This window comes from Hyperoodon ampullatus, assembly GCF_949752795.1.
Source record: "Hyperoodon ampullatus genome assembly, chromosome: X".
In the NCBI taxonomy this organism is placed as follows: domain Eukaryota; kingdom Metazoa; phylum Chordata; class Mammalia; order Artiodactyla; family Ziphiidae; genus Hyperoodon; species Hyperoodon ampullatus.
The window spans coordinates 9,834,834-9,862,110 of NC_136913.1; the positions used below are offsets into that span (position 1 = coordinate 9,834,834).

Genomic DNA, 27,277 nt, shown 5'->3' on the forward strand with positions numbered 1-27,277 from the left:
CCCCGCAGCTCCTCCTCCCTCAGCTCCGCCCCTCCAGCTCCTCCTACCCGGCCCGCGGCTGCGTCTTCCTGCTCTTCCCACCCCGCAGCTCCTCCTCCCTCAGCTCCGCCCCTCCAGCTCCTCCTACCCGGCCCGCGGCTGCGTCTTCCTGCTCTTCCCACCCCCGCAGCTCCTCCTCCCTCAGCTCCGCCCCTCCAGCTCCTCCTACCCGGCCCGCGGCTGCGTCTTCCTGCTTTTCCCACCCCCGCAGCTCCTCCTCCCTCAGCTCCGCCCCTCCCGCTCCGCTTCCGGGACCCGCGGCTGCGCTTTCCCACTCTTCCCACCCCGCAGCTCCTCCTCCCTCAGCTCCACCGCCTCCAGCTCCTCCTCCTCCAGTCCCGTCCCTCCAGCTCCCCTCTCCCAGCTCCGCCCCTCCAGCTCCGCCCCCTCCAGCTTCTCTTAGCTCCGCTCCTCGCGGTGTCTGCCGGTCGCGCTTTCGAGCTCTCGCCACAGGGTCCCGTGTTACCACAGGGTCCCGTGTTACCACAGGGTCCCGTGCTACCGCCGCCTCCGCCGCCCCGCGCCGCTTGGAGCCCCGCACCTGACCATGCCCAACATTGTGCTCTTCAGCGGCAGCTCGCACCAGGACCTGTCTCAGCGCGTGGCCGACCGGCTGGGCCTGGAGCTGGGCAAGGTGGTCACCAAGAAGTTCAGCAACCAGGAGACCAGGTGGGGGCCGGGCCGGGGAGTGCGCTGGGCGCGCGGCTGCGGTGCCGGGCCGGCGCCGGCGCTTACCTGGGACCCCCTCCGCGGCTGCTCGCTCCCCCTTCCGGGGCGGGACGGCCACTATGCGGCCTCCGCGCCACCGCCGCGGCGTCCGGGGGAAGCCGAAGAGGGCGTCCCCAGCCCGGAAGAGCGATCTCCGGGCTGTCACAGGACACGGGAGGAGGTGGGCGCAGCTGGCGGGAACCGCGGGGCACGCGGGGAGCGACGGCCCTGGGCGTGCTCGCCCCGGGGTTCGCGTTCCTGCCTGGCCGATCCCAAATCCCGGGCGCGCGAGGGAACGTCCCGCCCACGTCCCCAGCCCCGGCTGCGCGCTGGATTCGCCTGGGGCTGTTGAAAGTGCCTCTTACCTGCCCTGCCCCAGAGATTCCGGTCCGAGGGCTACGGGGGGGGGGTGTCGGCTTTTTAAAAGCTCCCAGGTGACAGTCCTGAGCTGCCAGACTTCTGAGTTCTCCAGAGGCTGTGGTCTTGCAAAGGGTTTAAAGAACCTGAGAACTCCAGGGCTCACGTGCTGGGATCCTCTGTGCTAACTTTTCTGCTTCCGAGATGATGGACTTTTTCTTTTCAGCTTCTTCGTCTTCCTGGGACTCTTCTGTGTCCCGCAGCAAGGCCATGGCTTGAATGTAACTGCTGCCCATGTCTCAGGTCCACAGGAAGCGGTCGCCTCTGTTCAGTGAAGTCAGGCTGGTGGCCCCCTCTGAAGCCGGACCAGCGGCTCCTTTTTTTCCACTTGCCTGAGTCCACGCAGCTCTTGACTAATTTCAAGTTGGTCCCATTTCTCCCCCCACCCCTTAAATACCTTCCACTGTACTCACTTACTGATCTTTTTTTTTTTTTAAGTTACCAATCATTTTGATATCTTTGGCAAAGATTCAGTTCAGCCAACATTTCCAACAAGCGGTGCTGGAACAATTGTTGGCAGCTGCAAAAAAACCCAAAAAAGTCCATCTATACTTCCCACCATTTCAAAAATGAACTTGAAGTGGATCGCAGGCCTAAATGTAAAACCTAGAACTAGAAATTTCTAGGAGAAAACATCGGAGAAGAATCCTGATGCCCTTGAGGTGGGCAAAGATTTCTTAGATACCGAGGGGTTATTATTATTACATAGAGAGAAGGTGGAGGTTGCTGTTTTCAGCTTGTTAGGATACGGGAAACCCTTCTTCCAGGTGGGAAATCACCACTGCACAACCCTGATGATAATATAAGTGAAGAAACATTTGTGAATGAGTATCAGGTGGTGTTACTGCACGAGTCCTTCAGCTAAAGAATTCCATTTGGCAGAGTTTTATCCAGAGGTCTCGGAGGAAGTCCAGGGCTCTGGAGAAGGATAGTGTATTTAGGTTTGAATGCCACAGTATCTGGCAGTCCTGTTCAAGTTGCAGTAGCTTTCAGAAGAATGGGATGATAGTTTGTCTCCTGGAGGCGGTGTCATATAAGTCAAGGAAAAATTTTTATTTGGTTTTGAGTATTTTATAACTACCACTGGATAATTAGAAATAATGAGATGTCAGAAACCACTCAGCATGAAGTCTGGGAATTGCTATGTAGTTACATTCTATGTTCTTAATATCTAGACTATAAAAGGTTAACTTCCTGACTTTTCTCTTTCCCATGAACTGTCTAGGCCCAGAGGTTGATTTTTTTTATAAAGAGGCCTCCCTGTAGATACTGCACTAGTGATCCGGTTTTTACCGTGTGGTCCTAGAGGTGAGAAGCAGGACGGCAAAAGGAAGAGAGAATTGATACAATTCATGTTCAGGGGCCCCTTCCTCAATCTCTCCCTGAACCAAGATGAGAGATCTGGTTTGGCGCCTGGTCCTCAACTCCTCCCATGACCCATTTTAAAAACACTATCTAATTGGACACAGAGCCTCATGATTTTACCTTCTCATCTCTAAATTATTTAAGCTCTGCAGGGAGACGTTGGCTCCAACTTTACAATTGACCCCTGAAGTGCCACAGTGATGTCCTAGGACAGCACTGATGATGGTGTCTGAAAATCCTTTGTAACCCGTTATGTTGGTCCGTTAACATGCCCAGAGCAGCTAGCTGGATCCTGAGACCCAAAGTTCTGGTTATCTGTTGTGTAACAAGTCACCCCAGAGCTCAACGGCTTGAAACTAATTGTTTATTTGACTCTCAGACCTGCAATTTGGGCAGGGCTCAGCGAGGAAGGCTTGTTTCTGCCCTGTGTGGTGGCATCTGGGGCTGGAGGGTCCACTTCTAAGCTGGCTCACTCACATGGCTCGTAAGTTGGCACTAGCTTTGGCCTGGGAGCTTGGTTAGGAACCTCAGCACCTCTCCCCACAGGGCTGCTGGAGCTTCCTTATTAGAGCATGGAAACTGGGGTCCAAGCACAAGGATTCCAAAACACAGGAAGTGGCAGCTCCCAGTCTGTTAAGGCCTGGGCCCCAAAGTCAGTGCATCGTCACTTCTGTCACACTGTGTTGTCAAGCATGGAGTCCTCCCAGATCCGGGGGAAGAGGCCATAGAGTGCGCTTCTTGATGGGAAAAGTGTTAGTCTGTGGCCGTCTTTTAATTACCACACCCATTCGTTGTTGGCTTAGATAAACTCATCAACTTTCTTATTTCAGGGCCAGTAAAGAACAGTGGATGCTGCCTCCTGGCCACAGTTTTTAAAAGACCTAGAGTAAAGATCAGTCGTGACTATCTTTATGAGTAGAAGCAGGAATAGCTTTGGGGAAAAGTTGCCATGGTGATTGTATGTATTTTCTGTCTTCCCCCGGACTGCTAGTCATATGGGGATGGAGGTTCCTTAGAAAAACTAGGCCAGAGAAGCTGAAATTCGGGGATTAACCAGTCATAACACCAGGAGTTGTTGGCAAACCTTTTCTGTAAGGGGCCAGACAACATTTTAGCCTTCGTGGACCCACGGTGGCTCTGCTGCTGTTGCGTCTTACAGTTCTGTAGGTTAGAAGTCCCTCGTGGGTCACTGTTCCTTTCTGGAGGCTCTAGGGGAGAATCCATTCCTTGCTTTCCCAGCTCTCAGGGGCTGCCTACTTTGCTTGGCTCTTGGCCCGTTCTTCCATCTTCAGGGCCAGCCACATAGCACGTCTCTGACCCTACGTCAGTCCTCACATCTCTTTCTCTGACCTCTCTCTCTTCCATTTTTAAGGACCCTTGTAATCACATTGGGCCAACTGGAATAATCGAGGGTAATCTCCCTGTTTTACGGTCACCTGACTAGTAGCCTTAATTCCATCTGCCACCTCACTTCCCCTTTGCCCTATAAACGAACATATATATTCAAAGGTTCTGGGGGTCAGGACGTAGACGTCTTTGGGAGGCCATTATTCTGCCCAGCCCGTTCTCAGCTCACGGGCTCTAGATTATTGACCCCTGAGCTATGTGATACTGTGATTTCCAGATTGACTTCCCCTCCCAGCTGATGTGATGTTCACGAAGGAATCACACGTAGCTCCTTAGTGCTCGAGCTTGGAGGGAGAATGTAGAATTCGGTCCGTCACATGCTCATCCCGAGGTTGGCATCGTACTCTTTGCATCCATGGCAGAGCACGTGCGAGGTTAAGACCCACTGTTATCAAAACTCATTTTCAGATCCTGTCAACTTGAAAAATGGCATTTTTGTCTTCTAATTGTTCTATGTAAAGTTGGGTAGAAGCTTCTGTTGATTCAGATAGACTGCTCTATGGTATTCGAAATGCCATTTGTGTTTACATTTTCTTTAGAAATAATGAGCTCTTTTAATAAAACAATACCATTGGGTACAATGGGTTTGTGATGGCAGGAGACGGGATACAGGTAATGGTGTGTGTGTGTGCCAGTGCTGTGCTGACTCGTTCTCTTGTTGAGCCCCCAGAATCCTGTACCTGACATACAGAAACTTGCTGGTAGGCAATTTTCAAACACTTTAGTTCCTATTTGCTCTTTCTCAAGAAGCTACTGGTGGATGCCCATCAGTAAAACAAGGAAGTGCACCAAGAAAGGGTACAGAAAGTGGGAAATCGAGGGCAGGAGAGGGGTGCAGGCAATCCCCAGGAGACAGCTGTGCACAGGTGGAAAGAGAAGGCAGCTCAGGGAGAGACTCGGGGAGGAATGGAGATCACGCGCGAGGCCTTTGACATTGACATTGTGGGATTTAGTTTGTTAGCCAAGCGTTGAGGCTGCCATTTGTATTCAGTACTTGGAAGACTTAGTAGATGAAGAGGTTGGATAATTTCCTCCAGGGTAAACAGACCCCCAAAAGTTGTGCATAGAAGGGCAATACAAACTTGGTTTTCAGTTTACTCTATGACTCAGCTCTGAATGGCACGGACACAGTTAAAATGTAGCTCTCAGATTTAGTTGGAAAATGCTGATCTATGTGAGGAGGGTGGCAAGATGAGATGGGAAGGCTGCACACGGGTGCGGGCGATGGGATGGGGAGGAGACAGAGGTCAACACGTGATGCCTAAGATGAAAAATCCACATGAACGGCCTTCCCTGGTGGCGCAGTAGTTGAGAGTCTGCCTGCCGATGCAGGGGACACGGGTTCGTGCCCCGGTCCGGGAAGATCCCACATGCTGCGGAGCGGCTGGGCCCGTGAGCTGTGGCCACTGAGCCTGCGCTTCTGGAGCCTGCGCTCCGCAACGGGAGAGGCCACAACAGTGAGAGGCCTGCGTACAGGAAAAAAAAAAAAAAAAAAACAAAAAACCCAGATGAAGCAATACAAACGTAAGGGAGGGACTTTGAAGATAAATATCTAAAGACCATATCAAGAGTTGAAATTGGCTGCCTCTGCGCTGTTTATTTGTTGTAAGCCTTACAGAACGGATTGGAGTTTTTTAAGCAATGTGTATGTGTAACGTTAACGAAAGTGAAAAACTAAAATACAGTATTGAGCCAAAAAGAGTTAACGTAACAGGCCTGAGACAATTTCTAAAGAGCATATGGGATCCCCTCATATATGAAAAAGGTCCCTTTGCAAGGTGGCCCTTGGCTGGCTTCTGGGAGCTTAGCTTTCGTGAGGTTTCCCGGCATTCCCTGTGGGAATAGCTCACTGCTGAACAGTGTAAGCCACGTGGTTAACACTGAGTCCCCAGTAAAACCCCAGGCACTGAGTCTCTAATGAGCTTCCCCGGGAGACAGTGCTTCACGTGTGTTGTCACAGCTCGTTGCCGGGGGAATCCACACGTCCTCTGTGACTCCACGACGGTAAGGACTCTTGGAAGCCTGTGCCTGGTCTCCCCAGACCTCGCCCCTGTGACTTTTCCCTTTGCTGATTTTGCTCTGTCACCTCTCAGTGGAAGAAGTCATACCCTCAGGGACCACCGCCTGCCAGGTCCTAGGGAATCACAACCCTGGGGGTGGTCACAGGGATGCTTTCCTGTTAACGGGCGGCATCTTCCTTCCCCTAGCGTCGAGATTGGCGAAAGTGTGAGGGGAGAAGATGTGTACATCATCCAGAGTGGCTGCGGAGAAATCAACGACAACCTGATGGAACTCCTCATCATGATCAACGCCTGCAAGATCGCGTCATCCTCCAGGGTGACCGCCGTGATCCCGTGCTTCCCCTACGCCCGCCAAGACAAAAAGGACAAGGTATGGGGGCGGGGCTCCTGTTGGAGGAACCTGCTCTGCCTTAACGGTGCATTTATTTTCTCACTTTGGACCTCTGAATCCCTGGGAAATGCCTGCTGTCTACTGTCAGGATGGAGTAAATATGCTTTCTCTGGTCGGCTCTACCAAAGGTTTGTCTTTGGACCAGCCATCACGTTAGTATTTGTATGTATAGAAACAGATAAAGCGTATTTTTGCAGGTATGAAAATACCATTACTATAATATAACATTATCATACTTTACATATAATGAAAGTGGATGAAATTATTGTGTACCTTTGTGGTGGTGGATAGAACTAAAAACACACACACACACACGCGCGCGCACGCACGCACGCACACCTGGTGAGTATAAAACACTGGGGGAAGTCCTGAGCAGACCACTGGATTGTATCCATGTCAGGATCCCAGCTGTGATATCCTACCTTAGTTTTGCAAAATGTTACCGTGAGAAACTGAGGCAAGGTTGCACCATCTCAGCATTGTTTCTTACAGCTGCATGTGAGTCTACAGTTATCTCAAGATACCAAGTTTAATTTATACCATTATCTCTTTTTTAACCTTGCAAGAGGAATGAAGTTAATATTGTTGAATTATTCTTTTTGTAACACTAGCACTTTAGGAGGCTTTGTCAGTTTCTAGAAAAACTGAAGAAGATACGGCCTCTGCCTTTAAGAAAAATCAGAGAAGTTGGAGTTGGATGGGAGCTTGAAAGGGGATTGTATTACTTTGCTGGGCCTGCGGAAACAAATGCCCACCAACTGGGAGGCTTACTTAGAATGCCAGAAATGTACTCTCTCACAGCCCTGGAGGCCAGACGTCAGAGGTCAAGGTGCCAGCAGGCTGCACTCCCTCTGAAGACCCTGGGGGAGCCTTCTTTGCCTCTTCCTGTTTCTGCTGGCTCCTGGCATTCCTTGGCTTCTGGTAGCATCATTTCCATGTCTGCCTGTCTTCACGTGGCTGCCTTCCTGTGTCTCTTGTGTGTCCTTTTGTCTTCTATAAAAGGACAGTTACTGGATTTAGGGCCCGCCCTAATCCAGAATGACCTCATCTTGATCTTCACCTTAGTTACATCTTCAAAGACCCGATTTCCAAATGAAGTCACAGGCTGAGGTTCTGGGTGGACGTGAGTTTTGGGGATATCATTCAGCCCTCTATGGGGAGCAGCTCTTAAGCTGTTCTCCACCTTGTATTTTATGAATAGATGGTTCCACGGGAATCCTTTCAGTTCCATATAACATAAATCCATAAAACATATATTTATGGACATTGTGAATTTCAGATAATTGCCACATGCCATGAAATGTTGGGGTGTGTGTTGGGGGGGGGGCTGTGTGTGTGTCTCTTACTTTGTGACTCGCCTTTAGCTTGTGAGCAGCCCAAACCTGAGGTCCCACCTGCTCCTGTGAAGCATATGACCTCCCACTTGTCATTTATGGAGCTGCTTTTATTCTAAACTTGATTTGCAAGTTTTATGTGTGTTTTTAGCTGCTAAATTTCAATTTCTTTCTTTTGTCCCATCAGTGTAGTCTGTTGTCTTAGCTCTTCCTCCCATTTGTGTGTTTCCATGGGCTTGGTGAGCATCTTCGTTCTTGTCTGTGTCATAGAGAAGCTCATATTCGGCTACCATTTCTCTTCCATGTAACAGGAGGTTTAGTAACTTCTGTATCCTGTCATTTGTCATCAGATTTTCCTTTTTTTTCTGGTAGCTTTTGCACATGGCACGAAGATGTTTGATACATTGCTTCTTCTTCGGTAAATTACTCCTTTTAGTATTACTTGGCCCCTTCCCGCTGTGTAACGATTTGGAACCCTAACTTGTTTTTTGGGTTTTTTGGTTTGGTTTTTGTTTTTTTCTCTTTTTTTTAAACCCTAACTTTCTTTTTAACTGATAACAATTATTGAGACGCCTGCATCTTTTGTTTGCAAGTGTTTGATTGGCAGTTACCTCTTGTTCCAATATTGTACTTTCAAACTTTGTTTCTTATGTTTAATCATAATGAAGTCTTTGCCGCATAGAGAAACTAGCATGGTCTGCATGGCTGGTGTCCTTCCCCCACACAGGGGATGTGACAGCACTCCTGGCCTCTGGCCTCTACTTGCCAGCATTGCCCTCTGTCACCACGCTGACGAAGAGCCCTCCAGAGCTGTTGAAGCCCCAGTGGGCTTAACTGTTCCCTGGAACCATGTTGTTCAACTGTCTCTTTTTTTTATTTTTTTTTTTTGCGGTACGCGGGCCTCTCACTGCTGTGGCCTCTCCCGTTGCGGAGCACAGGCTCCGGACGCGCAGGCTCAGCGGCCATGGCTCACGGGCCCAGCCGCTCCGCGGCACGTGGGATCCTCCTGGACCGAGGCACGAACCTGAGTCCCCTGCATCGGCAGGCGGACGCTCAACCACTGCGCCACCAGGGAAGCCCTACCCTGAGCTTTTCACCAGGGACCATTTTGAGTACCAGTTTCTTTCCTTCCTTTCACTGTTCCTTAGTCACTTTGCTGTAAGTGTGTTTCTTGGAAACAACATGGTAGCTGCTTTTCGTTTTTACCCCGATCAGACAGTTCCACGACTTTCTGAACTTAACCGCTGATGGAAGAGATAAGATGGTCACCGTCAGCAACACAGAAGCAAGGCCATGATAGCAGTTGAGAGAACGCACCAGTAGCAGCAGAGGGAATCTGGAGTTCAGAAATGGTGCGCCTTATTGTTGGAGAAAGCTGATAGCCAAAAAGGAATCACAGAGGGCTGTGTTAGTTTCCAATTGCTGCTGTAGTAAATTACTATAAACTGGGTGGCTTCAAACAACAGAAATGGATTCTCTCATAGTTGCGGAGGCCAGAAGTTGAAAATCAAGGTGCGGCAGGGCCATGCTCCGTCTGGAGGCTCTAGGGAAGGATCCTTCCTGGCCTCTTCCAGCTGCTGGCAGCTGCCACGTTGCTTGGCTTGAGGCCGTATCCCTCTGACCTCCGCTTCCATCTTCCCGTGGGCTTCTCTTGCCTCTGTGGGATCTCTGTCTTTAAGGATACATACAGTAGCATCCAGGGCCCTCTGGGATAATCTCCCCATCTCGGAATCCTTAGCAAAACCACATCTGCAAAGGGCCTCTCTCCAAATAAAGTAACAATCACACAGGCTCCAGGGGTTAGGACCTGATATCTTTGGGGCCACCATTCAGCCCACTCCAGATGGCCTTGACAGGTCACTGATGTGTGAATAAGTGGGTATTTAGGGACAGTTCAAGCTTTGAGATAGTGTCATTATTACATCATTTATCATCTGAGTCAGGCTACTTGAGAGCTTGAAAGGGGATTCTGTGAGTAGTGATGCCAGGAAACAAGTGTTCACCCAACTGTCCCAGGTGAGTCTGACTCTTGACCACCCTTTGTGTAGCCTGGCTCTTTGGGACTGACCTTGGAGGCGGCCAGGACATGTCGATTGTTCTGGCACCATCATTTCTGACCTCTCTCTAGTCAAGCCGACTCGTGTTGCAGTAAGGAGAGAGACTGTTTCTCTCACGATGCTGGTCGAAAGGGAAATCTTTAATTTTGTCTATCGTTTGAGGTGTGCTTTTGGACTCCTTAAATTGCTGCTAATAACTTGTCTAACTCTTCATTTCTTTCCTTAGACCAACTGGGCTGGCTTTGTATCAGGAAACTTTTGGAGTGAGGGTAACAAAGGATTTAGTAAGCACTTAAGAGAAATGGCCTGAGCCTATACGTAGTTCATGTACCAGCCAGGGCGAGTGATGAGGAGACCCAGGGTGATGGGGGAAAACACTTCTCCCCGCTTTGGGCTTCACTTAGGTAGGCTAAAGGCCACGTAGTGTTTGAATGTGATGGGAAGTCGTCGGCCACACTTGTTCTATGGGTTCAGAAAGAAATTCTCCTCCTCAGCCACTGGAGGAGCCCTGGGGAGCCCCACAGACTTGTCCTTTCCTTCCCATAGGACTGTACTGTCTACGACGTCTAAGACACAATGGAATTCTGTGCAGTCCATCTATTTAGAGTTACCTGCAAAGAAGCGCAGAAAAAGCTAGAGCCTTTTAACCAGATTCAAAGCTCGTTTAATTATTTTTAACCTCACTGCTTGTTTTTAAGCAAGTGCTGCACATCTGTCAAATGTTATTTTTGCTTTTATTTGTATGTGCAAGAAACCAGGGGCAAGTTCTGACAGTGAAGGGAAGGTTTCATGATGACACATCAGCACAGTGTAATACTAACATGGAAAAAAGATGACAATATCATATTCATTGTAAAAAGTGTGGTGCAGAGTGGTCTGAGCTCTGGGGTAAGACTTCGGAGTCAAGTGGACTTGGGTTTGACCTTTAGTGCCATTATTTAGTCTTGTTCCGTTGTGTCTTTAGTTTCCTCCTCTGGAAGTTAAGGATGGTATTTGGTACTATTTATAAAGTGCTTGGCACACAAGTGGGCAGACTCTTTCCCAAAAGAACCAGGTGTCAGATTGTTGAGGCTTTGTGTACCACTGGGACTCTGTTGAAATTGCTCCACTTCACCATTTGGTGTGAAAACAGCCATATTTAATATGTAAATGAAGGGGTATGGCTGTGTTCCAATAAAACTTTATTTATGGACATTGAAATATGAATTTCACATACTTTTCAAATGTCACAAAATATTGCTTTTGATTGGTTTTCAACCGCTTTAAAACCTAAAAACCATTCTTAGCTCACAGGTTGGGAAGAAACAGAGCATGGGCTGTCTTGGCCCATGGGCACCAGTCCCCTGACCTCTGCTATAGTGGGTGGTCAATAATTGCTAGTTTCCTTCCCTGCTAAAAACCGTATGATGTGGGCACAGCTGGACATAATTACTTTTGAGGGGATAGAAGACTTGGAGCTTTTTCTTTTTCCCCCAAATTTTCAAGGTTATGTTCTGTTTTCAGTGATCAAATAGTTTCTTTTGATTTCTTAACTGGAAAAATTGAGGACAGTTGTGCTGACACAAATTTCTATAATCTTGTCAATTTTTAAAGCCTGCGAAGTTTACACTTTTTAACAGGGCAGCAGCCGATACATTAAATAAAATCTGGACTCTCTGGAGAGTCTTTGTCCAGGTTGGTCTGGCTCACAAAATATTTGACCTTTACCCATTTTTCATTAGGGGAGTCGAACGTTTTATTTTCGGTTGCTGTACCTTGACTACCTTTGTCGAAATGTCTTACAAATTTTTCTCTGTCTTGGCTATAAAGTCAGTTGAAACTTGTGAATCATTTTTCCTGCAAGATGCAGTTGGGGGTTGAGGCAAATTGCGAAAGACGGTCCAAAAACCAGCTTTGAAAACAGAGTCTGAAGGAGGAGATCAAAAAGTATGAATTTAAAAATTACCCCTGTAAAAAGAAAAAAAAAATTACCCCTTTGCTTCGGCTCTCAGAAGTAAGAAATGCTCAACGCCATGGAGAGGACGCTATGGAGAGCGGAGGACTCTTGTCGTAGGTTATCAGCTTAGAGAAAGAGCCCCAAATTGATGAGCATTGTGAGTCAGATTCCCAGCTATCGATTTGTTCTTTTAATTATCTTGGAATTTTGTTAGACTAAGTAATTCTCACAGTTAGTGAGGTGAATGACTAAGCCTCGGAAACTTGGTGTTACAGAGATCCTGTTATTAAATATTTATCGAAGAACTGTCGTATGCAAGGTACAGGGCTGGGACTGCAGGTGATGTGGAAATCTCCAAAACCAATTCTTTGCCCTTGAGGGACTCATAGTCTAGTTGTGAATTATGCATCCTACGTAAAATATCTTCTGATGTCAGTCTTTAAGCAGGCGGCATAAGGTGGTCCCATATAGTGGGGACCAAATGCTGTGTCCCTTTAGAAGGGACAGGTCATTTCTCTCTAGATTTCTCAGAGTACCTTAAAGTTTGGAGATTGGAACCAGATCTGGAGGGTCAAACACACTGGGTCTGCAGAGATGGGGGTGGAATAAGGGTAAGGTGGGTGTGCAGGTTGAGATGGCAAGGCTTGGAGTGTTCTCCGGAAGGGGGAGGAAGCGGGCCCAGTCCCCACTGCGGGGAGGCCCCCTCCTGGAGGCGCAGGGACGGGGTGGGCGCAGACCAGGTCTCAGTAGCTAGAGCCGCGCTGGTGGGAGGGCTTTTCATCCCAAAGGCAACGTGGACCAGAGCAGGGGAGCTAACATGATGAAAACGTGACTTAGTTGAACAGGTTGAACAATTTTTAAAAAATGAGAAAACTGTTTCCCCATAATCTCACTTTCTAGAAACATCTACTGGTAACATTTGGGCTGTTTCCTCTCATTCTTTGTGTGTGAAAAAATGTGTGTGTGTGGGGGGGTGTGGGTGTGTGTATTATCATCAAGTAATAGGTTTCTTTTTTATAAAAGAATGGTGTTATTAGAAAAAATAAAAATAATCTGTTCACATTGTGATATAATTCCTGTGTGTTTTTACATGAATATACTCTGTGTGTGTGTGTGTGTGTGTCTGTGTGTCTGTGTATTTAACAGATCATTTGTTACTATTTTGAATGAAACCTTTTTTTTCAGCTTTGAGATATAATTGACATGTGACATTGTAAGTGTGAATGAAATCTTCTATTCAGCTTACATTTCCTTTTTCGTGGTGTATAGGAATAACACTGTTGACAGCAAAATGCTGAACTCTTTCCCTAGGTCTCATCGTGCCTGTATAGTCCCTTGGATTGTTTTGACGTGGACAGAGTTACTGTCCGTCGTGTACGGTGTGGAACCTAAAGCTGTGGAGGAGTTGGGTACCTTCAGAGAGGATACAGCGTCACGCTGCATGTGCTTCTCTGAATATCAAATTATCCATCACCTTAAGGTGTTCTTTCTTGGATCTGGTTTTTGTCGAATTTGTAACAGCCTTCGCTCCCAGCTGTAGTGCAGAGACTCGTCTTGAAGGGCTGGCCTTGGCCTTCAGGGCTCTGCAGGATGCGCCCCTGCCTCTCTCCCGGCATGCCCTCGCACTCTGTCCTGGACCACTGCCTGTAGCCACGCTAGGATTCGTTCCGTCCCTGGATGTGATCTCTCGGCCTCCGTGACGTCACATGGGCTGCTTTTGCTGCAACACTGGTCTCCCGCTTCTGCTGGCCTCGCCTTAAAAAGCACTTTCCTCAGAGGGGGCCTCTGACAGCCAGTGTCTTTTAACTTGATGTCCTTCATGCTCTTGTCTGTCTGTCTGTCTCTCTCCTGGGACCTATTATTCTGCACAGTTGTCACGATTGGAATTATTTAAGTTGTGATGTTACTTGTATTTATGTTTAATTATTTGCTTCTTTGATATTTGTTTTCTATACCCAGTGTCAGGCACACTGTCTCACAGTAGTAGATGTAAATAATTAATATTTGGTGAATAAAACGGGACGGGTATCTTTTGCTATTATAACCTGTAACTTTTATTAATAATGAAATCACTTAAATTACTAAGTTTAAATTATTGAAGTATTAATTTTGAATTATTAATGTTAGTTTTCTTCACGTGTAAGAAGGCATCTGTGATTCCTCTTTCTTCTATAAATCTTAGTGGGAGAAATCTGGAGGTCTCCATCTCTCCCCTGTTATAAAATCCGTGCCTTTATATTTTAGAGTCGTGCTCCGATTTCGGCGAAACTCGTGGCCAATATGCTCTCGGTCGCTGGGGCGGATCACATCATCACCATGGACCTGCATGCCTCTCAGATCCAGGTTCCAGCATTTTCTTTGTTGCCCTTGGTTACGGTGGGGGCTTAGTGCAAGTGGTTAAATCCTAACGCCCTGTTAAGTTAAATAATTTTTGAAGGAGGTGACACTGCGTGTGTTTTTAAGTTTGTATATGGCAACTCTTGGATTTTCATCTTTTTTACTGAACTTAGAAATATATTTAATGTTGATATCGCCTGTCTCCAGCACCACCTCCCCCCTACTCACTTTTGGAGGAGCGGGAATGGCTTCTTGGTAGTAAACTCTATAATTCCATCTCAACTTCTGGAAAATAATTAGAATGGGAGAGTCGTAATGTAGGTTTTTTAAAACTCTTCATAACTTAGTTCCGTAATCTGGCAAACAGGCCAAATTACACTATGCATACTCTGTGATATAGTGAATGTTGACTTATTTGGCTTATAATAAGGTGTTTAAGAAACAGCAGATCTCTCACCCACTGATCTACAAAACCATTCTCCTATCCCTTAGGATAGAGCTGATCAGAAGATAGCAGACCATGTCCCCGTATTGAACTGAAATCTGCTTCTGGAACATATCGGTCTTTTGATTTAATTCTGTTTGAATTAAGAAAAGGGAGTCTGCACAGACATAGAAAACGGTTACCAAAGGGGAAAGGTTGGGGGAGGGATAAATTAGGAGCTTGGGATGAACAGATACACACTACTATATATAAAGTAGGTAAACAACAAGGTCCTACTGTATAGCACAGGGAACTATATTCAGTATCTTGTGTAATGGAAAAGAATCTGAAAAAGAATACATACATATATATATATATATATATAAATATATATATATATATATATATATAAATAAATAAATAACTGAATCACTTTGCTGGACACCTGAAAGTAACACAACCTTGTCAGTCAACTATACTTCAATTTTATTTTATTTTTTATTTTTTTTTAAATTTATTTTTATTTATTTATTATTATTATTTTTTTGCGGTACGCGGGCCTCTCTCACTGTTGCGGCCTCTCCCGTTGCGGAGCACAGGCTCCGGACGCGCAGGCCCAGCGGCCATGGCTCACGGGCCCAGCCGCTCTGCGGCATGTGGGATCTTCCCGGAACGGGGCACGAACCCGTGTCCCCTGCATCGGCAGGCGGACTCTCAACCACTGCGCCACCAGGGAAGCCCCCTATACTTCAATTTTAAAAAAAGAAATTAAAAAAAAGAAAAGAAAAGAAAAAAGGGGAGTCAGTTGAAAAGGCTTCTTTTGAATAAAAAATTCAAGTTTTATTTCATGAAAGAGAAGATCTTTTTTAAAACCCCGCAATAATGTGACACCCACTTCTCCCCTTAGGGGTTCTTTGATATCCCCGTGGATAACTTGTACGCGGAGCCCGCGGTCCTGCAGTGGATTCGGGAGAACATCACCGAGTGGAGAAACTGCATCATTGTTTCACCTGACGCCGGGGGCGCCAAAAGGTACTGCACAGGCCCAGCGGCACAAGGCAGATTTAGATTTGTGTGTTTGCCGACTGCTTTTTCCTTTCCGTATGTGTTAGATAAGGAAGCATGTCTTAAATTACTGAACAGTTTATTTTGCAAATGAGCAAGTAAGTAGCCAACAGGTTTCACCTCCAGAGCAGAGAGCTGTCATCTTTAACGTTTCATTCTCTCATGAAAGAAAAAAAAAATACACACAGACATTTGGTTTCAGCAAAGAATGTTTTGAGGTTTTTGTGGGTTTTTTTGCGGTACGTGGGCCTCTCACTGCTGTGGCCTCTCCCATTGCGGAGCTCAGGCTCCGGACGCACAGGCCCAGCGGCCATGGCTCACGGGCCCAGCCGCTCCGCGGCATGTGGGATCCTCCCGGACCGGGGCACGAACCCGTGTCCCCTGCATCGGCAGGCGGACTCTCAACCACTGCGCCACCAGGGAAGCCCTGTTTTGAGTTTTTTAAGTTTTCATTTCTGATTATAAAAGCAATGAGCCTAATTGGAAAATAAGGCTTTTACTTAACACCACGATTGACCAAGCTAGTTCTTCTTACTACAAACATTTAGAAATGGAAGCCAAAATAGAACAATTTTAAAATGCGTGTCTGCAGAGCAGCCAGAAAGAAAGGGAGATGACTGTGGCCAAGAAATAAAGAAGGCTGACAGCCGCGCTCGGGGTGGCGTGGGGTATGGGTGTCAGATCCAGGAATAGGCGGGTGGCTTGGGAGAGGCTAATGCCTTCATGGGGGCCTCCAGAGAGAAGGCAGATGGCAGGGAGACCCCTCCCTGCAGCCTGGGGAGGAAAGCCAGTCTTTCCCAATGCTGGGAAGATAGACCCCAGGCCACAGAGCCACGGTCAAGGGAGAATTCCACAAGCCCAGCTGTTCAGTAAGCGCTCCCCGCTGAAGACCACGTCATTGTGCCTGACCATCCCAGTTAGGAAGCCAAGGGGGCGCAGCCCACCGAGAGCCAGCGCCTGCAGATAACAGGGCGGCGGGCAGCCGGCCGGCCCCGTGGGCTCACAGGACAGTTGCTAGGCTGTAAAAGGAGGATGTTGGACGGAAATTGACATGGCACTAAAAGCATCAGAGCACAGGTGCACTGAATGGCATAAATAATGGTACTGAGTAGCAAATCCAGAGGGCTTTACAGAGGCTCAAGGAATTAGAGAGCAGTCAGTACAGACAGTTGAGGATGGGGTGAAGGTGATGGAACGCCGATGCAGAGTGCTTTACTGTGCTCCGAGACCTTGTAGAACTGCGCAGCTGCTCTCTGGGGGGGAAAAGAGCGGAATGAAGTTTTAACGCCACAGCAGGGGCCTCCTTCAGGGAGGGAGAGGTGAAAGAGAGCTCCGTCCACCAGTCCTGTGAGAGAGCAAGGAAGCTCGTAAGTTTGTGCATGCTAATAAACCTGCCATGAGAGAGTGGTGACCATCAAGCTTGGGGACATCTTTAAAATGCAAATGCCCATCCCTCATCCCTTCCACGGCCAAGCTAAGGACCTAGAGTCGAACTTAAAAGCTCCCCTTTGGGTGCAAGCAACCCCGAGTGTTGTCTGCTTACGACAACAGGGGAATGTGAGCAACATTTTGGAGTAATTTCTCTTGGAAATGCTTGCAGTTACTTGGAAACTTCCTGAAGTCCCACAATGGAATCTGCAGGCGAATGCACTGGCCTGCTCGAAGGTTAGAGGTGAACAAGTGGGTTGAGAGGGAGCCTAAGACGAAACTTGTTTTCAGTAACAGCTTTATTGAGATGTAATTCACATACCTCCAATTCATCCATTTAAAGTGCGCAGGTCAGTGGTTTTTGTGTATTCAGAGTTAGGCATCTGTCACCACTGTCTAATTCTAGAACATTTGCAGTCACTCCCCACTCCCTCTCCCTCCAGCCTGTGGCCACAACTAATCTCCATTGTGTCTAGGGAATTGTCTCCCTGGGTGGTTCATATGGATGGATCATAAAATAAGTGGCTTTCATGTCAGGCATATTTCTTTTTTTGACCAGAACAACTTAGTTTGATAGCTAACAAGCCAAAAGAATAATAGATTCCACAAACTTGTGTGGCCTTGTCTTTTCCCATCCCAACCCTGTTTTTTTTTTTGTTTTTTTTTTTTGCGGTACGCGGACCTCTCACCATTGTGGCCTCTCCCGTTGCGGAGCACAGGCTCTGGACGCGCAGGCTCAGCAGCCATGGCTCACGGGCCCAGCCGCTCCGTGGCACGTGGGATCCTCCCGGACCGGGGCATGAACCCATGTCCCCTGCATTGGCAGGCGGACTCTCAACCACTGCGCCACCAGGGAAGCCCGCAATCCTATTTTTTATATGTAGGGTGATGTCTCCCATTTCCTTCTTGAGGGGCCTCTGTTCTTCCCAAAGTCAGAATTATGCTTTTCAAACATATACCCCCCCTTTTTATTTCACACAGATGATAATATGCTGCACATACTTATTTGCTGTGTTTTTTTTAAAAGCGTGTTCCGCCTTAGCAACAGTTCCCCAGGTGTGCAGTAGGTCTGCTTTCTTGGTTTTCGCAGCTGGGTGATAGGCCCTTGGGTGCGGATGTAGTGATTCCTTTAAGCAGTTTCTCGTTCCTCTTTAGTAGGTGCTGTTGTTTATGTTCTTAGGCACATTCCTGCAGCACGACACTCACTTTCACATTTCATATACTTGTACAAGTAGGATGCGTTCTTAGAACTGCTGTTGCCAAGTGCAGGGGCATGAGCTATTTAGGTTTTGATGGACAGGGTCAAAATTTGGTCTTTGAAAGAAGATAGACTTCCCTGGTGGCGCAGTGGTCGGGGGTCTGCCTGCCAGTGCAGGGGACACGGGTTCGAGCCCTGGTCCGGGAGGATCCCACATGCCGTGGAGCGACTGGGCCCGTGCACCACAACTGCTGAGCCTGCACTCTGGAGCCCGTGAGCCACAACTGCTGAAGCCCGCGCACCTGGAGCCTGTGCTCTGCAGCAGGAGAGGCCACTGCGATGAGAAGCCCGCGCACCGCGGCGGGGAGCGGCCCCCGCTCGCTGCAGCTAGAGAAAGCCCGCGCGTGGCAGCAAAGACCCAGTGCAGCCAAAAATTAAATAAATGAATAAATAAATAAATTTTAAAAATACATGAACTCAAAATTCAAGTATTAAAAAAAAAGATAGACCATTGGGATTAGCAGATAAAACTACTATATATAAAATAGATAAACAACAAGGATCTACTGTATAGCAGAGGAAACTATATTCAGTATCTTGTAATAAACCATAATGGAAAAAAATCTGAAAAAATATATAAATATATATATATGTATAACTGAATCACTTTGCTGTACACCAGAAGCTAACACAACATTGTAAATCAACTATACTTCAATTAAAAAAAAAGAAGATAGACCAGTTGACATTTCCAAGTATGGCTGCCAGTGACTTTGTACACAGGCTTGCTTACACAGCAGGTGATCGGACTTCTTTTTTTTTTTTTTTTTTTTTGTGGTATGTGGGCCTCTCACTGTCGTGGCCTCTCCCGTTGCGGAGCACAGGCTCCGGACGCGCAGGCTCAGCGGCCATGGCTCACGGGCCTAGCCGCTCCGTGGCATGTGGGATCTTCCCGGACCGGGCCACGAACCCGTGTGCCCTGCATCAGCAGGTGGACTCTCAACCACTGCGCCATCAGGGAAGCCCGATTGGACTTCTTTTACTTTACAGATTGGCTGAGTGATACATGGCGTCTCCTCCTGTAAATTCCAGTTGCGTGCTTAAGGTTGAGCGCTCCTTCTAGCATGTTTATATTTTGTTCATACCTTTTGCATGTTCTGTCAGCTGGAGGCCTCTTCCTCTGGCTTGTTAGCAGTTCTGTGCAGGCAGGAAGTGACATCTTTGCTTCTCGTGTGTAGCAATTAAGTCCCCAAGTTTTTCACTTCTTCCCTTTTTGTATTTTTCTTCTCTGCATGACTTTTAAAACATTCTTATGTACTCACATTTATCTCTGTTTCACATCATGGCTTCTGGGTTTATGAAGCATCACCCTTAACATTTTTCTTCTCCCATGATTTCATGTTTTAAGGGTTGCTTTTTTCCTTTTTAATGTTTTGATTTTTCTTCCATCTGAAATTTGTTTTGGAATAAAGAGTGAATTAAGAATTCACCTCCCCCTGTCCCCAGCTATCTGAATTGTCCCCAAAACTATTCAGTAATCAATTTTTCTCACATTGATTTGAAATACCATCTTTTATTATATACCCGGTTCCCCCATCTACTTGCCAACTCCTGCTTTAAAAATGCAGAGTCAGCTAGCCAGAGGAAATGGCCAGCAGCAAGGTGCTGTTTTTGTTCAGATCCCCGTCAGAGGAGTTCCGCTCCGATCACCCCTGCTCCCTCTCTGCCGGGAAAGGCAAGCGTTTTAGGGGCGTGCATTTCAGATTCTTTGTCACCTCCATTCCTCCCCAGTTTCTGCTACACATCCTTGTTATCCTCATATCCTGGCATAACCTGTTCCCCAAGCGACAAAGTAGCCTCGCAGGTAACACATGATACGTACAGTTGACGTTATCTGTGGCTTCTTTGTTTGATGCAAGAAGTCGTGTTTCACCAAGAAAAATAGATATCTATCTGACAAATTGGAACTTGTAGAAAAAACTCTGAGGCTTGTTTTGTTCCAGTTACAACTTAGTGTCTCCACAAAACTTAATATCGCCACAAGAGGTCACTTGTGGGTAGAAAAAAATAAACCTTAGGAAACACACCACTGTTGAGATAGTCAATATTAATGTAAAACTGGTCTGGGAAGTTGGTGAAACTAAATAATTCAGATTTGACTTTTTTCTCTTTTAAAGAGAATGTAACAGTGTATCCAGAAGAAATGGAAATCAAACTATGTATTATTTTTGTCCTAGCTTTTTCCACCCATGATTTCTATATGATACACTGTCTCAACATCGTATGTTAGGAATAGGTATTAAGTCTCAGTTATACACCAGGAAAAGAAGACTTGGAACCTGTGGAGAAATAGGAATGTTCTCGCAACCCAGGGGGCTTTTTGCTGGGATATTTTCCTTTATTCTCTGCTTCTGATGTTGCCATTGGGTACCTGAAGTGGCTGGAGCTCCCCCACTCATGTTCCACGCCTGTCCCCACCCCCCAAAACCGCATAGCTCAGCTTCTTTCCCACGCAGGCCTCCGCGCCCCCTGCTGGTGTGTGTGTGCACGGGCTTAGGAGAGCGGATCACATGGCAGAATGCAGGTTATGCTTGGACTCGAGTTGCTTCAAACTTCAGCCCCAAATGGTGGCGCTTCCCCACCGCACCGAGATCTTCCTGGTCCTTACAAATAAACAGAATTTTAATATATACGCACATACATAAGGTGTTCAAGAGTCTTTTCTTGGGAAAACCTGTCTTGTGTTCTGAGAAACTAGCTTTCCTTAATGGGAGTTTAAATGGCTTATCTTTTATGAAATTGGCATATAGATAGTAGTCTATATTGTAGGGAGATTATGGGGTAAAATTTTGGTCAGCATTCAAATTCTATATATATATATATATATATATGCCACAATTAAAAAAAATACTGGTTGTTGAATGTTCTCAGAAACAAGCAGGGGTCACCTGTGGTACACAGCCCCCTTCATGCTGCCCTCTTGACCCCAGAAAGTGGGTTCCTCTCAGCGACTTGGCCACACTCGGCTTGATCAGAGCACGCATGGTGCGCCGCTCTTGGTTGCCAGCTGAGCAGGACGCAGGGAATGGGACCAGGACTTAAAAAGCGTCTAGAGGTTGCATCCTCCAGTCACTGCATACTAAATTAGGGTGTGTGAGTGTATATGTTTTGGTCCCTCAATAAAAAGTTTTTCAGCTGAATTGCATCAGGAGTGACCATCATTTCAAAAAGTGAAACGGGAAAATCTTCATGTCACCTTATATCTATGGCGTTATTTTTGCACTGTTTCATCATTCAAATCTATTCTTCACAGGAAAAATCTGGAATGTTCCAGGCTCACTAGCAAGCCTGGCCTGCCACCTTCTCCTTTTGTCAGTTCAGGCCTTTCAGAGCTGATGACTTTTGAGCATTTGCCCTAGTTGGGCAGAGGCCTGGACTGTGATTACCATCTCCAGAGGCCTCGAGTCCCGTGAAGCCCCTTGTCCTAAGCGTACAGGTTACATGGCTGCGCTCACCAGGACTTTGTCCCCGCTGGCTGCTCCCCACACTGAGCCGCTAGTAGTTCCTAAATAACTTGCTTTTAGTTGTGCCCCTGACTTTAAAAGGCACCCACGAACACTAACCTGTTGAGTGTCAGCTTCTTAGCCAGGAGTTTAGCCCATGGTCAAGGCGCCCTGGCTTTCTTCCCCAGCTGCCACAAACGCAGGGCCACATCGTAGCATGTTTCTCCCCTTGCGTTGCTTAATACATATCCCAGACCAGGCCTGGCTTTGCAAGGGAGGCCTGATTCTTGCATTATCTTGAGTATGGCTGGTCACGACCGTCCTAAAATACAGCTATGAAGAACACAATTTGTTTTGTATTGACAGTGTTTGATGTATCTGTCTGTGTCTTTTTTTTTTAATGAATCTAGAGTTTTTTAATATAATTCTGGGAATACATTTTCAGAATTAGTCTAATTTTTTCCCTAGATATATTTTTTAACTTTTAATTTTATATTGGAGTATAGTTGGTTAACAATGTTGTGTTTCAGGCGTACAGCGAAGTGATTCAGTTATACATATACATGTATCTATTCTTTTTTCAAATTCTTCTCCCATCTAGGTTGTTACATAATATTGAACAGAGTTCCCTGTGCTATACATAGGTCCTTGTTGGTTATCTGTTTGAAATATAGCAGCGTGGACATGTCAATCCCAACCTCCCAATCTATCCTCCCACCACCTTCCCCCTGTTAACCATAAGCTTGTTCTCTAAGTCTGTGTCTGTCTGTGTCTTTGAGCAGGGTCACGTCAATCGCAGACAGGTTGAATGTGGAATTTGCCTTGATTCACAAGGAGAGGAAGAAGGCAAATGAAGTGGACCGGATGGTGCTGGTGGGCGACGTGAAGGACCGCGTGGCCATCCTTGTGGATGACATGGCCGACACATGTGGCACCATCTGCCATGCTGCGGACAAGTATGAGCATGGTTTGGGACCACTGAGGAGAGTGTTAGGGCGTCTCATTAAGAGAGGAAACATGTCTAGGCTCACTTTTCCTAATCATTACTGATAGCTTAGTAGTAGTTTTTCAGACCAAAGTCAGTTCTAGGCCTATTTTTTTTTTCTTGGTAGGGAAAAAACTGTGGTCCTTTATGGCCTGGTTTTCATTTTCAAGGTTGAACTTTCAGTGTATTTTTTTTTTTTTTTTTGCGGTACGCAGGCCTCTCACCGTTGTGGCCTCTCCCGTTGCGGAGCACAGGCTCCGGATGCGCAGGCTCAGCGGCCATGGCTCACGGGCCCAGCCGCTCCGCGGCATGTGGGATCCTCCCGGACCGGGGCATGAACCCGTGTGCCCTGCATCGGCAGGTGGACTCCCAACCACTGCGCCACCAGGGGAGCCCTTCAGTGTATTTTTTAAAAAGTTCAGAGAAGGTGCTTCTCCTGAAGCTGAGCACAGGAGGAAAAAGACAGTCTTTCGGCCTCTTCAGGCCCTCGCTTCCTTGGCTCGCCTTCAGCCTTCTCAGCCGTTGGCTTCCAGGGACTTAGAGCTGGGCTGTCCCACGTGGGAGCCACCACCCAGCTCTGCATGGCTGCAGAACGCATGGACTGTGGCCCGTCTGACTTGAGATGTGCTGGGAGGGTAGAATGCACAGCAGGTTTCCAAGACAGAACAAAACAAAGAGTGTATAATACCTCAGTTTTGTGTATTGATTGTATGGCAACATGGTGACATTTTGGCTTTACTCTTTTAAACCTGGGCAGTTTTGTTCCCTGGGAGACATTTGACAATATCTGGAGACATTTTTGGTTGTGACAACTGAGGGGAGGGGTGTTGCTGTTGGGTAGAGGCCAGGGATGTGCTGCACAGCAAAGAATTATCTGGGCCCAACGTCAAGACTGATAATCCCTGATTTAAGGGAATGTAAAGTGTTTGGCCAGCACATACCTTAAAAGATCCTGTTTTAGACTGATAAATGTGAGTGAAATTGGTTTCCTGTTTTCCTTTATGGAACACACTATTGCTTTTAAATTCACACTAAGGGGAGAATGTTTCAAGGATATTTGTGTGCCCTTAATTTTTTTCTCTTTTATTTTATAGGCTACTCTCGGCCGGAGCCACCAAAGTTTATGCTATCCTTACCCATGGGATCTTCTCTGGGCCAGCTATTTCCAGAATAAATAATGCTGCCTTTGAGGCTGTTGTTGTGACAAACACTATTCCCCAAGAGGACAAAATGAAACACTGCTCCAAGATTCAGGTACTGGCTACACTGCAGGCAGAGCCAAGCAGGGAGGCAACTAGCATCTTGTGTGTGTGACCACTTGCTAAGCAGATGTCAGTAGAGGTTGTAGCTTCCCGTAATGGGAAGGTATGATACATGTTAGATGTCTGGGAAAGGCTGGGGCCAGCAGAGGTCAAAGTTATAAATAGTAAGTGAACAAAGCCAAAGTAAAGAACATTAAGAAACAGGCTGTGCTAAAGCTAAACAGAGTTACCACATGACCCCCCCGGTCCACCTCTAGGTGGACCAAGTCTGAAAATGGCTGTTCAAACAAAACGTTATGCACGAACATTCACAGCAGGCCTTATTCACAGTAGCCAAAAGGTGGAAATGACCAAATGTCCACCGACGGTTGAATGGTTAACCGAAGTGTGGCCTCTTCATACGATGAAATATTCCTCAGCCTTAAGAAGGAAGTAGATTTTGATCATGCAACAACATCGATGAACCTTGAAAGCGGTATGCTAAGTGAAAGAAACCAGTCACCAAAAGACAAATATTGTGTGATATGTAAACTAGATTCCACTTAGCTGAGGGCTCTAGAGTAGTCAGGTTCATAGAAAGGGGAAGTAGAGTGGTGGTTACCAGGAGCGGGGTGTTTAATGGTGCAGGGTTTCCGTTTGGGACGATGAAAAAGTTTGGGAAATGGTTACACACCACTGGGAATGTAATTAATGCCACTGAGTTCTGTACTTAAACATGGTTAAAATGGCATCTTTTGAGGTACATGTATTTTGCCACAGGTTTTTTAAATGGGGGAGGAAAACAAAGACGCAGCTTGGCTGTGCCAGGGGTCTCCGAGCTTTACTCCTCCTATCCCTCCTGACTTGGGAGGCCCCCAGAGAGTTGACAATGATCACTTTACACCAACTGGCCTGAAATAAGTTGAAGGGGTTTGAGTCCTCATTTTGCCTCTATGTCTTGGTGAACCTTGGCAAGTCCTTTCATTGCTGGAAGCCTCCGTGCCCATCATTAGAGCATGAAGATGGATCAGAGTGATCCGCTTCGTGATTTCTCATCCATCGGAGAGCAACACAGTTCATTCGGCACCAGGAGATTCATTAGAAAATGGTCAAAATAGCTAATATGCCTTAGATTTTCATGTCTGATTCTCAGTAGTTGAGAGTCAGCAAATTAAGGCCCCCGGCCCCAATCCAGCCCACCATCTGTTTTTGTAAATAAAGTTTTACTGAAATACAGCCATGCCCATTCATTTATGTATTGTCTATGGCTGTTCTCATGCTGACCCCGGAGTTAGATGATTACCGCTGTGCTGTCAGACGTTACAGTTCCTGTGTTTTCAGAAACCAAGAGAGAGAAAAACCTTCCACATAATGATTGAGTAAAATTAATTTTAAAACAACAGACACCGAAAGTAAAGGATGTCTCTGGTTAACAGCGGCCCTGTAAAGCCTTTGAAGTATCTGCACTGAAAAACCTCACTTCCAGGATCCCGTACAGGATTGTAATTTGAAGACAGACCCAAAACTGTCTGTCCTCTCAGAAGAAATGGCTGTGGGGAGGTTCGATAGTAGCACATCTTATGTGCTGGAGAAAGCGTTTCTAGGCTTTCTGGCTTCTAAGTTTCCAATTAAACATGACTGAGATGTCCCACTTTCCTCTCCTCTTTTCTGTCTTTTCATTGGTGTTTAGGTTATTGACATTTCGATGATCTTGGCCGAGGCGATTCGAAGGACCCACAACGGTGAATCTGTGTCTTACCTGTTCAGCCACGTCCCACTGTAAATCCAGGATGTGAGGTGTGGAAGCAAGCCTGCTCTGGCTTCTGACTTGCGTGCATTTGTCTGATTTATTAGCTTTAGGACTAAGCAGTTATAGTAATGCAAAAGCATCAGATCTTTGTATACTCCGAGGTCCACTGGTTTTCCCCCTCTTAAAGCTCTCGACCATTTGTTTTCAGTTTGATGGGGAGGGCAGTGGTTATTTGATCTTTAAGTGAGAAATGTTTTTGTTATCGTGATCTGTTCTGGTAGGTGACCTTTTTTTCCTTTGTTCTGTCAGTGCTTTGAGGCCACGACTTTCAAGTTTATAATTCCATTGTGGAAGTTCATAGTTTATGTATTTCAGGGTTACCAAAGGTCAGCTCAGATTACAGCCTCTGTGTAAATATAAAATGATAATGCTAATGGACATTTGGGTGAAACCCTGTAGAGAAGTAGCCTTTTGCTTCTAAGTGAACCTTAGAGAATTTATAATACCCTGAATTTTGAGTATTTGTTTTAGTGATCAGGTTTCCAATAAACCATTTGGGTTATTATGCTTAATTTGGACCAAATTTTATGTAGCTGAAGATGGCCACTGACACGTTTATTTCTGGTAAACATTAGACATATCAGAGGCAATGTAGTTCAGTATTTTTTTATTGCCACTTCTAAAAATCATAACTGTCACTTATCTGAAATACCTTGCTCTAAAATTCCAAAATTATGTTCAGCAATAGAGCTGACTGAGAAACTGTTTTGAGATAGTCTGCAAGTTCAGTGTCACATTCATGCTGTGTCCATCCCAGATGCACCTCATGTCCTGCCATCTTGTTTTTTTTGTGTGTGTGTGTGGTATGCGGGCCTCTCACTGTTGTGGCCTCTCCCGTCGCGGAGCACAGGCTCCGGACGCGCAGGCTCAGCGGCCATGGCTCACGGGCCCAGCCGCTCCACGGCATGTGGGATCTTCCCGGACCGGGGCACGAACCCGTGTCCCCTGCATCGGCAGGCAGACTCTCAACCACTGCACCACCAGGGAAGCCCCCCATCTTGTTTTTTTTAATGTCCTGTTTTTAGCTCTAGCTTTTACTTTGCCTTTTTTCCAAGAGTTTCATGTTGTGGGTTTCCATCACAACAAAGACTTCTTCCCTAAGTCCCCTCACATTTACTAGTCTGATCTCTGTTTTGCTTTTGACATGAGCAAAAGGTGAATTGTTTGTGGGTGCCTCCAATTACATATTTAAATATTATTTCCTTAGTGTTGATCTCATGGTCTTTTGCCTTTTGTCATCACAAGTAGCAAGCCTCCTAGGCAACAGATTATTGTAACTAAAGCTGTTACATAAAAAGTGTGGGTGAGAAAGGCCTACAAAAAAAGGACAAATAAGGAAACATTAGTTGCTCCATGAAGTCAATGTTCAAATGGTGGCCCAGGAGCGATAGTGGAGGGAAGATAGCTTTATCCACAGGTGGCTTTTGACGACTCCTGAGTGAGGGCCCCCACCTCCGGTGGCAGGCGGCAGGCATCGACTCTGAATTTTCCTAAGTGCGCGTTGGTGGACAACCAACTGAGTGCTTCCACCCCCAAAGAAGAAAATGTGCCCGCACAGACAAAGCCCAGGAATAATAAATAACAATCTCCTCGTGCTAAATCTCAAAACTT

General features: G+C 46.6%; 1 protein-coding gene across 1 annotated transcript; it reads left to right on the forward strand.

Annotated features, from left to right (window-relative positions):
- Positions 1–586: 586 nt before the first annotated feature.
- Positions 587–25,639, forward strand: PRPS2 (phosphoribosyl pyrophosphate synthetase 2; the record flags this gene model as incomplete). Its single annotated transcript, XM_079727452.1, has 7 exons — positions 587–708; positions 6,144–6,327; positions 13,920–14,018; positions 15,344–15,468; positions 22,413–22,586; positions 23,710–23,869; positions 25,547–25,639. 7 exons carry the CDS (start codon positions 587–589, stop codon positions 25,637–25,639), a joined length of 957 nt encoding a protein of 318 aa, XP_079583578.1.
- Between the last annotated feature and the right edge of the window lie 1,638 nt (positions 25,640–27,277).